General features: G+C 42.0%; 1 protein-coding gene across 1 annotated transcript in view; it reads right to left on the minus strand.

Moving 5' to 3' along the window:
• The window catches only part of PACS2 (phosphofurin acidic cluster sorting protein 2), a 107,760-nt gene that overhangs the window by 64,302 nt on the left and 31,199 nt on the right, over positions 1–12,259 (minus strand). Inside the window, exons 7-11 of the mRNA XM_019530574.1 lie at positions 10,386–10,459; positions 9,306–9,362; positions 6,947–7,006; positions 4,957–5,114; positions 990–1,080 (exon numbers count right to left, since the gene is read on the minus strand). Coding sequence (XP_019386119.1) covers positions 990–1,080; positions 4,957–5,114; positions 6,947–7,006; positions 9,306–9,362; positions 10,386–10,459 — 440 coding nt within the window. The remainder of the gene's footprint in view (positions 1–989; positions 1,081–4,956; positions 5,115–6,946; positions 7,007–9,305; positions 9,363–10,385; positions 10,460–12,259) is intronic.

A 12,259-nucleotide genomic window follows, 5' to 3' on the forward strand; every position in this document is an offset into this window, starting at 1 on the left:
AGCAGACTCGATTAATCAAGTCTGCTCTGCACGCAAGCTGATGCACATGATGCTGCTTTGCTTGTAGTTGTACAAGTGGCAAAATGCATATCAGTGTGGAGAAAATGGCGGCAGCGCACTCCTGAACTAACAACTTTTATGCGTTTTAGTTCAAAAGAAAGCGCGCCTCCATTTTCTGCGTGCTGAGGCGCATTTCTCCCTTTACACAACTGCAAGCAACAAAGCGCCCCGTGCTGCGCCACTTACATGTGTAAAGATACCCTAAAACTGGATCAAAATAATATCCCTGCCTCATAAGCAAAGCATAACATGATATACGCCAGGGCAGGCAGTTTCAAGCTCTACCTATGGAAATCAAGAAATTATCTTGAAATAGGAATGGCACCTACTTCCAAATTTACTTCAGATGGTTCTCTTTCCTCTGCCCAACCCCATCCCCAAGGGGCAAATGGGGCATGCGCTACTCCAGAAGATATTGCTACAGGAATGTTTTCAGCTATACTCCCCTGCTGTGAAGATGCCTCCCTGCAAGGATCAAAGGTTTCTACCATATGAGTTTGTTCACACTACACACAGGGAACGTTTCCTGTTCTTCTTAAATGTGGAATTGAATCTAGGCTCATTTACTCTACTGGAGGCTTATTACAACATGTGCAATATGTTCACATTAATGCTGCAGCAACCTCAGCATGTGAATCTGCCTCCCCCTGCCAGAAAAGAACAAAAAAACCCCCAACTATCGAACTTTCTTTCCTTGACATGACGGTCATTTTGCCTAACATTTTGTTATACACATAGAATGCAAATATCACTAATGATAGCACAGCACAAGCTTCAAAGCTAAGAACATTTGGCTACATGGCAGGTTAATCTTTTTCACTGACATGTTAACTTACAATGCAACAATGCTGTTCAGATGGATGCAGTAATCCTTGCTGTTTGTTGTACTATCACCTGTAGATAAATACCACCCTAGAAATATGACTTACAGGACTGGAGGGCTCTCTCTGGCTCCGGACGCTGTGGATGCTACCAATTTCTGTCTGGGAGCTTGAGTGTGACAGGCCTTCAAAGTAAGGTCTAAAACAAAATGAGCAAAAAACATGGTGATGCACTTCTGAGATGTTTGTGGCCAGGACTGCCTTTGCATGACTTGATTCTTCACTCAGTTTTTGGATGGCCTCATGGGTTTAAGTGGGGCTTGTTAGCAATTCCCATTTGGGTTGATGGGATCATGGAAAAGAACGATTACTAGGAATGGGAGTCAGAAAACATGATTTTTCCCCTTACTCTGTCACTGAGCCATTGCAGGACCTAACAGGGCTGTTCTTACAATGGGTGCTTATTTACAAAGCATGGGGGTGGAAAAGCCAGCTCTATCCTCTCCTTCCTTCCCTCTTCTTACATGTCCACCCTAGTCTTCACCTTGCAACAGGCCATGTTGGTGACATCAACCCACCCTGAATTCACTGTGTTCCAAATCCTCCTCAAAGACAAATCTGTCATGTTTGTTCCTACTGCAACTTCCCTCACCATCCTCTTCTCCCTCTATGAAGGTAATCACAGTTCACCGCTACCTGCCCCAGCCTCCATTCTCAGTGTGTACTTAGCAAACCTAGAGATCCTTAACCATGCTTCTCTCTGGTGTTCTCCTTCCCACCCTGAATTAATTTACCAGGAAGAATGCATGACCTTTGGTGGGGGAAAGGGTGGGGAGGGAGGGATATGGAGAAACTGCCTCTTTTTCTTCCTTGTAACTCACAAGTCCTCTCCTTCTTCCTCTGAGGTTTGTACTACATGGTTGTGACCACTACTCCTTTACCTGGATATTCCTAAATGTCTTTTCCCTCCAAGAGAATTCTGACTCTTATTCCCTCTCTCCCTTATACCTTATTCTTGGAAAGTCGCTTTCCTCTCTTACATTGGTGTCCCAAAGCCATGCTGAGAGCTAGGTCAAGTCAGCCTGCACCAAGTAACATGCTGCTCTGGCTAGACTACTATCATATGAACTACTACTAGAACTAGCCAGGTATTTCTATGCTCCACTGCAGTGCAAATTCCCTCCGTTCTCACTACTCTTCTCTTCTGCTCCTTTATGCTTCTCTCAATCCTGTGCCTGAAACGCTGGTTCCTCCTGGAGACAGTCTAAAAAGGGCAGAGACTTTGCTCTACTGCAGACATAAGAGATGTTAAGGCAAGCAGGAACTATCACAATGAGATATATTCATTTAAGATCACAAGCTTCAATCATGATCCCATACATACAATCACCAAATTGAAATAAATGTTTACATTTTTTTTTCATACAAACTTTGGGTAAGTAACTAAAAGTTCATTCTTGCTGTTTAGCATGATGGTTAGAACATGACAAGTGGATAGGTTATATATGCCTACAGCTTTTATACAAGATTCTGTCATTTTCGTGAACCAAGCAGAGAAGCTGTAACTACGCACATGAATGCATTGCTACAACTTAAATCAAGATTTATTCAGATTATTGATTTCTAGCCTTTTTCACTCTTATAACAGGGTATATAAATCCTGGTTAAATCATTTAGTAAGTCAGAAATCCTTGAATGAAAATTGGAATTTTTAAGAGCACAAATAGACACATTCAGACATTAAATGCTTCTTCTAAGAATGGTTTGCTTGAATTTTAAATTTGAGTTAAAAAACTTTTATATGCTTCACAGATGTGTCTGTTAATTTTTTTTCTTACAGTCAGAAAGACTGGATACATCTACATTCAAGGGCACTGTTACCTGAAAGAACATGGTAGTTTTTAATTGGAACCTACTATATTCTCCCACAGCATTACTTTTTTAAGTCTGCCCTAGAAGCTACACTCTGAAAGATACCAGATGGTTGACAAATCAACCACAGAAGTAAACCAAGCATTTCTGCTAACCTAAAACCAAAGCTAAATTAATGCAAAACCCTTTGGCGCAACAAAACCAGGAATAAAGATGTTCTGACAACTATATGCCAGCATTACTCTATTAAAAAAGAGATACAGATATGTAACATAGTAGACAACAAGGTGCCATATCTTTAATGCATGACCTAAAAGGTTAAAGAAGCTTGCCTTGAGATCTTATATAAGAGAAGCCTCTGAATTGATTAAATTTTGAGAAGAGGTCACTGGTTTAACATTTTCTTCCAAATGACTAACAAATTAAAAATGCATTTGAACTTGACAAAAGTTTTTTTTTTTTTAAATTACGATATTTTTCCACTTTCTATAAAATTCTTCTGGTTTGGCCCCCTGTGAGGACCCAATGATGGAACTCCATGCTTTAGGCCTGCATCAAACCCCATCACTTGTGAATGACCCACAATATTCAGTAATCTTCTTCGATAGTTAAAATTATCTTCGGTGTTAAAAAAAAACAAAAAAACAAAAACACCTTCTCTCTCCTGGTTTCCAGCCATTGCTTCCCATGTGCTTTTAGTGTGTTAAAAAGGGACCCTCTCATCAAATATTCTCCCCAAGCAGAAATTTGGTTTACCAAAACATTAAGATGAGATGGAGTGATGGTTTCTGGGACTGAGCTATTTTAGTTTTACTTGAGGGATATTTCCTGCAAGAGTCAGCTCTAGACATATACCAAGTTTTTATATCCTTTTAAAGGCAGGTTTCCAGTTCTGGTATGAACAATACTGAAAAAAGTGGTCTCCAAACACTTCATGTAGACACAGTATCTGCTTCTGCTTAAACCAAGTGTTGGCAACATTTTGGGTAGAGTGTCAAAAACACCTGCATCCTCAACTTGCAAAGCTTTAGCATACTAGGGATGGATGGTGGGGGGACCCACGAGAAGCCTGATCCTTGTTATGGCAGTGCAGCCCCAGCTCCAAGGCACATGTGCCAAGCAAAATGCCTCTGCAGGCCTACTCCTGATTTAAACAATATTTCACCATTCATATCCTATGACAAAACTGGTTTCTTAAATCACCGCACCACTGAACTAAGCACAAGAACTCAAGGCATCTACCACTGCCCCATCATCCTTTGTAGGGTCATATTTCCATGATTCAGTGCCCCAATCTTTAAGGGTTTAGGTTCCAAAATGCAAAACCTAGTATTTGATTATATTAAAGATGTATATCCAGCTGCTCCAGATTATTAAATGATCTGCATTTCACTATAAGCAGTCAAGTCATTTACCACCCCCAACTCTGATTTGCTTTCAGGAAAACAGCACTTGACACAAGCTACCTAGTTCAAAAAGCTACCAGGAGTCCATCTTCATAAGCTAGTCACATCTTTCTCACTCTTTATTAAATGCTTCTGCCACATTGCTTTCCACAATACCGTTTGCTCATTGCCTGCCTTTGATCTCCTGTTGAAAACCTTCCTCCTAGATAAGGTCTCTCCATTGTTTTGAAGAAAAACTGACATGTGCCTTAGCCCCTCTCCTCCCTGAGATCAAATCTGCCACTATTTAGTGCCTCTCTCTTCCTCTTTCGATGCAGGGGGAAGTGATGTGTTTATATGGCTCTCGGTTCCCCTTATTGTCAGTAGATATTTTGGCACAACAGGCAAAAGTCTAAACAGACAATGTAGATCCATACATTTGGCACATTATGGAAAAGACCTGAAAGAGCATTTAATAGGCTCTAGGGAGAGAAAGGCTGTCAGGCATAAGACATATAACTCTCCTTTATTCAAGTCTTTTAAGCTGTGATTACAATGAACGCTGCTCCCTACTGTCACATCAAGGAGGAAAAGATAGAAGTATGAATGGCACACATGTGACCTGCAGCTATAAGCTATATAGAAGTGAGCTGAATCCCTATCCTTCCCCTTCTTTTCTCTCAGATTCCAAATGCCTGACAGGAAGTGGATGCTGCAAAGCATTTAGTTAACCTGCTCATTCTCTGGACCAATTGACTTCCCTTGTAGCAAAGCTATACCAAATTTTTACTAGACATCCACCACCCCCACATCCTTACTTTAACTTTGGTTTAGGAGTGCTGAGGACGCTATCATCATCTTCCATTTCAGGACCACTGTCACTGGGGTTTTCAATATCCAATGTATCATACAGAAGGTCCAAGTCTTCCTCAACTTCTGGGATGTGCTCTGCTGGGTCCTGCTCTGAATCCAGAACCTAAGCATAGAACATATGGATGAAACAAGGCATTGCTTTAATAGCTAGAAGACTGATTCCACACCTTTCTTCACACAGGTACTGCAGTGCACCAGGTTGGTATTTCTGGTTGATAATCAAAGTCAGGCACCTTTCACAGACCAATTCTGGGGCCATGCTCTGTATGTGGGTTCTTTTTTTAGTTTGTAGAGATTAATGGCAATTTTAAACATATTTAAAAAAAATGAGCAATGCATTCAGTAAATGGTTAAGCATGGTTGGTAAAAAATATGTATATGGTTAAGGAACTGATTTACCTGAGAGCTTAAAGATGCATAGAAAACATTATAATTTATTACAATATCAGTTCACTATGTTTATAAACATAACAGGTAACAGAATATTTGAAAGTGGGTCCCACTATCGGAAGAGGAACATGTATGCATTCTGTGCTCTCAAGGGCATAACCCAACCTTCATCAAATGACTGCAGCTCCTTCTGACTAAGTTCACTGTTTTATCTGCAAACTGGTGAAGAAAAAATTATGGGCTACATCCAAACAAGGGTTTTTTAAATAAAGAGCATCTGGACAAGGATCTAACACAAACTCATCAACTTCCTTTCACACGAAGGACCAAAAGGAATGGACAGCACTTGTTAAAATAAGGTCCTGAGAAGGGTACTTGCTTTATTTGGCCTCTTCCTAAGAGCAACTGTACAGTCCAAGCTGCTGTGTTGCATCTGCCTTTTTTCACAGTAAGTAAGTTTCTTAGTCTTCTGTATTTTTCTTCAAATGGTCTCATTTTTCATTACGTACATATTTGGTAGATGATTCTGCATAGTCCATTCAACTTTTATAGCATGAAGAAAACAAGCTGCAACCAAACTTAATCAAGATGGGAAGGGCTACTGAGGCAGTTGGGGGTTTAGCAAGCTGGAGGGGATTGGGGGTCTGCCAGGGGATCAGGAACAGGTATGAACTGGGGGGGAAACGGAGGAGTTGGGTGGGGTCGCCCCCCAGCAAACCTACATTCCCTCTCCTCCCGCCACTGGGACTTACCTGCTTGGCTCCAACAGCAGCAAACATTGATAAAAGCAGCTGTACCCAGAGTGACTTTTATGACTGGGGTTGAGAGGGCTAACTGGGGGATGGGGAGCAGACCAAAAAACCCCCCCAAAAGCAGATCAATGCATGGGGGAAGCGGGGAAGGAGTGAAAAGAGCAGCCCTGGGGCTGGGGCCAGTGGCTGGGTTTTCCCAGTCCTGGGGCTTGCACAGGGGAAGTGCCCAGAAGTTCCATGCACCAGATTAACCTAAATCTAATTAATCTGATACTACAAAGATCCAGGTTCATCTTAAATCATGTTCTACAATTTTTAAACTGGTTTGTATGGATTGAATCTCTACACAGTTGCAGGTTTAGACAGATTGCCAGGCACTGAGACTGGGTCTGTAAGTGTAACATCAGCACCGAGACAAGCTAAGTTTAAATTGGCAGCCACTTTGAACCTAATTTGAACCTGACTGAACCTCCCCAAATGTCTGTACTTAGCTAAAGTGTTTGCTGAGATCTGTTAGCAAAATTGCATGTCAGTTGTATGTCACTTTTGATGGTATTTTAAAAATTAGTCCCCAGGCAGCCATATATAGGAACCAAGTAGAACAATAGCATTTAGGCCAAGGTCTCTTGCGATCTTGGGACACTTCCAATTGCATGACTGAAAACAAAAATGGAAGCAAGAAAAAAAAAAGTGAAAGGAAATTAAAAAAATACAGGAAATAAGCCAATTAAGCAAAATCCCATCAAAAGCAGTTTAAAAACCCTGCAGTGTAAACGTGCGTTTCCTCACTTACTTCATCAGACACTTTGAACCTTCTCAGCAACGCCACCACTTTCTGTTTGAAGTTTTGTTGCTGTAAGTCAAAAAACACTTCTATGTGAATATGGCATGAGTAAATAAATAAAATCCCCTGTTGGTAGCCAGCAGCACGACATTTAAAGCAGCTGTACCAAAGCAACACCCTCCAAGCAGTTGAACTACACCCCAAACCAAGGAGTACTGCTGTTTTTCCTTGTAACCCATATATTGCTTACCAAACAAAGCCAGATCCCATTCTAAATAAGGGGACACAACATCCTGGGCTTGCACCGCTTAGTCCCAGCCCTTACAGCTCAACTGGCTCCCAAATGCACTTGGCCAGGCTTGTGTTTACGTATTTGGTGGAAATCCCCAAATTTTAGCCTGCCAGTTGGTCACAAGCTGACTAAGGGTTTGCTATAAATTTATCAGCTAGATACAGCAGGCCCTTCTTCTGCCTTCTTATGTACCTACATGAGCCAATGAAGAAGTTTTGCCTGGTTCTAGAGTACTGATATAAGAGAACAATGCTTTCTCCCAGTAATCAGTTATTTCTTTACATCAAGTCTTAATTGAAGGAGGCTCCCCCTTTCCTCTCCCTCTCTCAAGTGGATGACTAGAAAGCCATTTCCATAGCAAGGTTCTGTAGTGCATTACAGCTTTACAAGCAGAGCTGTAGCAAACTTGGAGGGACAGAAAAGATGTTTTTTGGTTTGGCTGGGCTTCAATGTCAGAGTTCACAGAATCATAAAAAAAGTAGGGCCAGAGGGACCTCCACAAGACATCCAGTCCAACCTCCTCCTATACATGTGCTGCTGACTCAAATCAGTAAAAATCCAAGTGCTGAGTTTTGCTTAATTTCTATTGGAAGCCTTATATAGTCCTCCTCAAAACAGCGAATGCTTACCAAGACCCAGGAAATGCAGGCTGTCTTTTTTCGACTACACACTCAGGGTGGCATAAGGACAGAACACGAGTGAAGGAAGAGCCTTGATACAGGCTGTTCACTGGCATAACTCTACAGAAGACCATCTTGGTCCCAAACAGCTTGGCCTGTAACTCCAAATGGTAAATCCCAAGCTCATAATTCCACTCCCTGCTTTTTACATCTGTGCATTTTGGGTGCTTGTGAAAAGCAGCTTGTAATTTCTTTCCCTCTTTTCCCACCTTCTCCTTTCCTTGCCCTCCCTCCCCCACCTCCTCAAGTACCCTTCTACCACTGAAGTAATTTGTCTTAGTTTTATCAGAGGTAAGGATGCTCCCTTATAGAAAAGAGTTAACAGAAAAAAAACTCAAGGAAGCTGCTTTTTCTATCAGTCAAGGCACTGCAGGTTTCCAGATATGCTTAGCTGCCAAGGCTAGAGACAACTTGTTTTCTTGTGAAAACCACAGAAAGCTGCATATTCCAGTGTTCAGGGACTTGTATGTTGTCCTGGTCAGCCACAGATTCTCAAAAGAGCCTAAAAATTGTCATTTTTCTGATCCACATTTAAGGGACTGTCTTTGGATGGCAAATTCCAGCCATATTAGGCCTGATTCAAGATGCCCTCAGGAAGTGTGGATGTTAGAAACGTTAGTAACAAAGGTAGATTTTTTTTTTCAACCAAGAGTAGGTTTAGTCGTCAATCCAATTTATTCCATGGTTTCTGCAGCAGAGGTGGCTGAAGTTACTAATAACTTTATTTTGCTTATGATAATACTCAAGATATGTTCAGGCAACATCAAAACTGCACAGGTAATGAACAATCCAAGGCAGAAGTTCTGGTTCCATGCTGAAGTGAAGGGTGCCCAAACATGCGGTTAATGATAGTCTGGTACTGCCAATTATTTACCAAACAATCCAACATCATAGGCAGATTTCTTCGATCTGGACTAAACAGGCACACTTCCATAAATGTTGGTCTCTTTTATTAATTGGGCCCATCTCCTGTCCCACGTTTGATTTGCCTGGTCCACTCTGAAACCCTCTTCTAGGAATACAATTCAACCCTGTGCAGAGAAGCCAACAAAGTCTCTGCTCCACTGAAGGCTACAAGTGAGGCCTTGTACATACATGGGATTCATGGCTGCTTTTCACTCAAGTTCTTAGAGGTAGCTACCTCTTAGACGTAGCAAACATGCATGTATAGCTAAGGTCACCCTCCCCACCCAATCTCACAGTAATTTGGTGGGTTCTTGGCTCACTTCCTTTTAAGGATTCCCCACCTTCCACAAACAATTTTGATCTTGCCATTGGGCTCACTGTAGAGCTAGCTCTGTAGCTCCCTGGAAGGCATGCACATCCTGGCCAAAACCCCTTCACAGTGTTAGTAAAACTAATTTCCACCGACCCTGGTTATGGACGTCGTTCTTACTATCGATCTCCGCTGCTTCTTTGGCTTCCCCAGCTCATATTCATCATCGTCCAAATCCTGAACAGGAAAAGAAAGTCTAGTCTTTACACCTGCCTCAAGAAAACACAAGAGCTGTTTTGCACAATGCTTCCTTTATACAGCATTTTATGCATCAGGGAGTTTAACAGTATGTGACCATATACGGCAGGAGTGGGGAGAGTACAGCTCAGACTCTGTATTTGTAGGTCTTGTCAGTAGGGATTGGAAGTGCTGTAGAGGGAACATGCGTAACCTTGGGCTCAGAACAGAGGGAACAGGCCAGAGACTGGGGTTGCACTCATTCAGGAATGAGAAAGAGCTGAATCAGAACATTCAGCCCTAGGTATGCAATATGTTACTTGCCAGCCAGAGCTCAAACAGCTGGTATATGTCACTGTGCTATGCTAGTGCTTCCCCAAAACTACTTTTTCTTTGTATTCTCAAAGTTCACTTGAGACAGGCTCTGGCTGCTACAGATGGCAAAGAATGGCTCTAAAATAGGGAACTGGGTTTGCACAGAGCCAAGAACAGGAGCCCTGGGAAGTATAAATTCACCCCATTCATACTAGTGATGAGGGTATGGACAGATTCATTTATACTGATTTGGAATAATAATGATATAAGCTGTTAGGATGCAACTGTTTACACTCCTATAAGGTTCCTTCAATCCTTTCTTTTTAATACATTTACTATTTTAATCATACGCTTTGAAGTTGATCAGCAAGTGCCATTAATTACTAAGAGAAAGAAAATCTGTGCAAGTTCTCTGTATTGGATACCAGTCAGGTGGGTTTTTTAAAACAAAAAAAACAAAAAAAAAAAAAAAAAGGTTGAACTCATAAGAGCTTCCAACAAACCACAACATGAAAAACACAGTATTGTATGCTCTGGCTTTAGCCTTGCCACTGCAGATGGCTTGTCCTTCAGAGCCAAATGCTGGGTGTTACTTTTGAATCATTTAGGTATACAGTTTAAACTTAAGCATGGCCTCTCTATCACTGTTGTATTGAAGCCCTTCTCAAAAAAAGGGAATTTACTGCACAGCAGCTCCTCATATAGTACCTGCCCCTGGACAGCATCATCGCTAGCTTCTTGCTCAGAGGAGAAGCTCTCATACTCTTCTTCAGAATAGTTATCTGTAAGGGAAGAGCAGAAAGCCTTGTGAAATCCCCTTTAGAAAGAATGGAGCAGGAGGGCTTTAGTTCTCTGGAGTACAGAGGACAAATGTTAAGTCACACTGGTTAGCATCCTTGAAGTTAAAGAGCATAGCTGTCTCAGGAGATGACTACTTTGCTACACTATACAGAAAAGGCCAGAACTTCCAAGAGATTAGGGAAATAATAAATGTTCTAAGGCAGTGGCATCAGGCCAGAATCATACCACAGGGCTCCTTATAGCCAGATCCAGCCCAGGGTGTGAGGGCTGCTGCAGTGGCCACCCTGGCAGCAAGGCATCTGGTGGCAGCAGTGAGTCCAGGGGCATAGCTATTGCCACTGATGGTCATGCTAAGCGGAGCCAAAGGGCCCTGGATTCTGCTGCAGGCTATATCCTGCAACTTCTGCTGGCCTGCTGGTAGCCCAGGGGGCCAGACAGAGGTTTTGCAGGCTGGATGCCACTCATGGCCATATGTTTGACACCCCTACTCTAAAGGTGACGGACAGTGCCTATAAAGGAAAGAAAATGCTCATGAAAGTGAAGCTGCTAGAGATAACAGGTGGAAACAGATGTCACCTTTTATGCTGCCATAGGAATTCTTAGTGGCACAAAAGCCAAGCAAACAGACATCTCTGTGCCTTGTCACACCTCAAATACCCAAAATTTGTGGGGTGGAAAGGTAGTAACAGTTTCTGCTTCTTTACCGAGGAAGGTGTTTGTTTGCTTTATGGAGTGAGAATGCAAACATAATGCTCCAGGTGCCCTGGGCAGATGCTCCCAAGCCTTAAAGCGCCCAATCCTGTGTGCTCCAGGAATTCCCACACAGTATGGGACCATGCAACCCCTGGAAGCACTCACCCAGCTTTCCCCTCTTACAAAGATGCACCCTGGGGATTCTCCAGGGTGCATCTCTGCAAGTAGGAAACTCTGGCTTTCCAAACTTGCACTTCTCATCTAGAGGTCAGAATGAAATGATTATCTTGTCACTCAGCAGATGTCATGTGAAAGGAAGACTCATGTGTATGAAAACTAAGATCTCCTGCACTCACTGAACATCCAGGATATATGCTCACAAAGCTAGTTCATAACCAAAAGCAGAACATTATCTTATGCAAAATCTATAAAGGCTGTCCTACATCAATTACTGTAGAACCTTACTGTAAGCCTATTTACAAAGAATAGCTTATTTTGTGCTTGACTAACTAAAAGTTATGCAAGTGAGGTAAACTGGACCAACGACAGATGCCAGAGACTACAGATCATGCAGTGAAATCTGTGCAAGAGAAAGTTCTTGTCCCACATCCTCCTCCACATCTTATTTTAAAAAAAGGGAACTCATAAGTGGCCAATAAAAAGCAGAAATGTATCTTTGTCCATTTAACTTAATGGAGAATTTCCAGTGCACCTGCCCAAGATAATTTACCCATAACAGCAACATGGACACTAAAGAGTGACATCATTTCCTGGTAGATCTCTACTCCTTTAAGTTCTCACACATCCCCACAACTTCGTGAAGAGGAGTCAGTACATGGTCTACCATTGTATTTATGTGTACTGGTTCTTTTAACCGATGGGTACACTTCCTGTTTGTACTTTGTTTCTGCAGAAAATTCCTTTATATTTTTATCAGGGGCTGGACCCGATGATCTTGCAAGGTCCTTTCCAGTCCCTAACGATCTATGAATCATTTACAGCAAGCCTGCTATTGGCTTGTGGTAATATATGTTCCAAACAACACAATTAAAGAGGTAGAGAACAGGAGTCAATAGATACGACTCAGA

The sequence above is a fragment of the Crocodylus porosus genome, unplaced genomic scaffold (assembly GCF_001723895.1).
Source record: "Crocodylus porosus isolate Cpor-Errol unplaced genomic scaffold, CroPor_comp1, whole genome shotgun sequence".
In the NCBI taxonomy this organism is placed as follows: Eukaryota; Metazoa; Chordata; order Crocodylia; family Crocodylidae; genus Crocodylus; species Crocodylus porosus.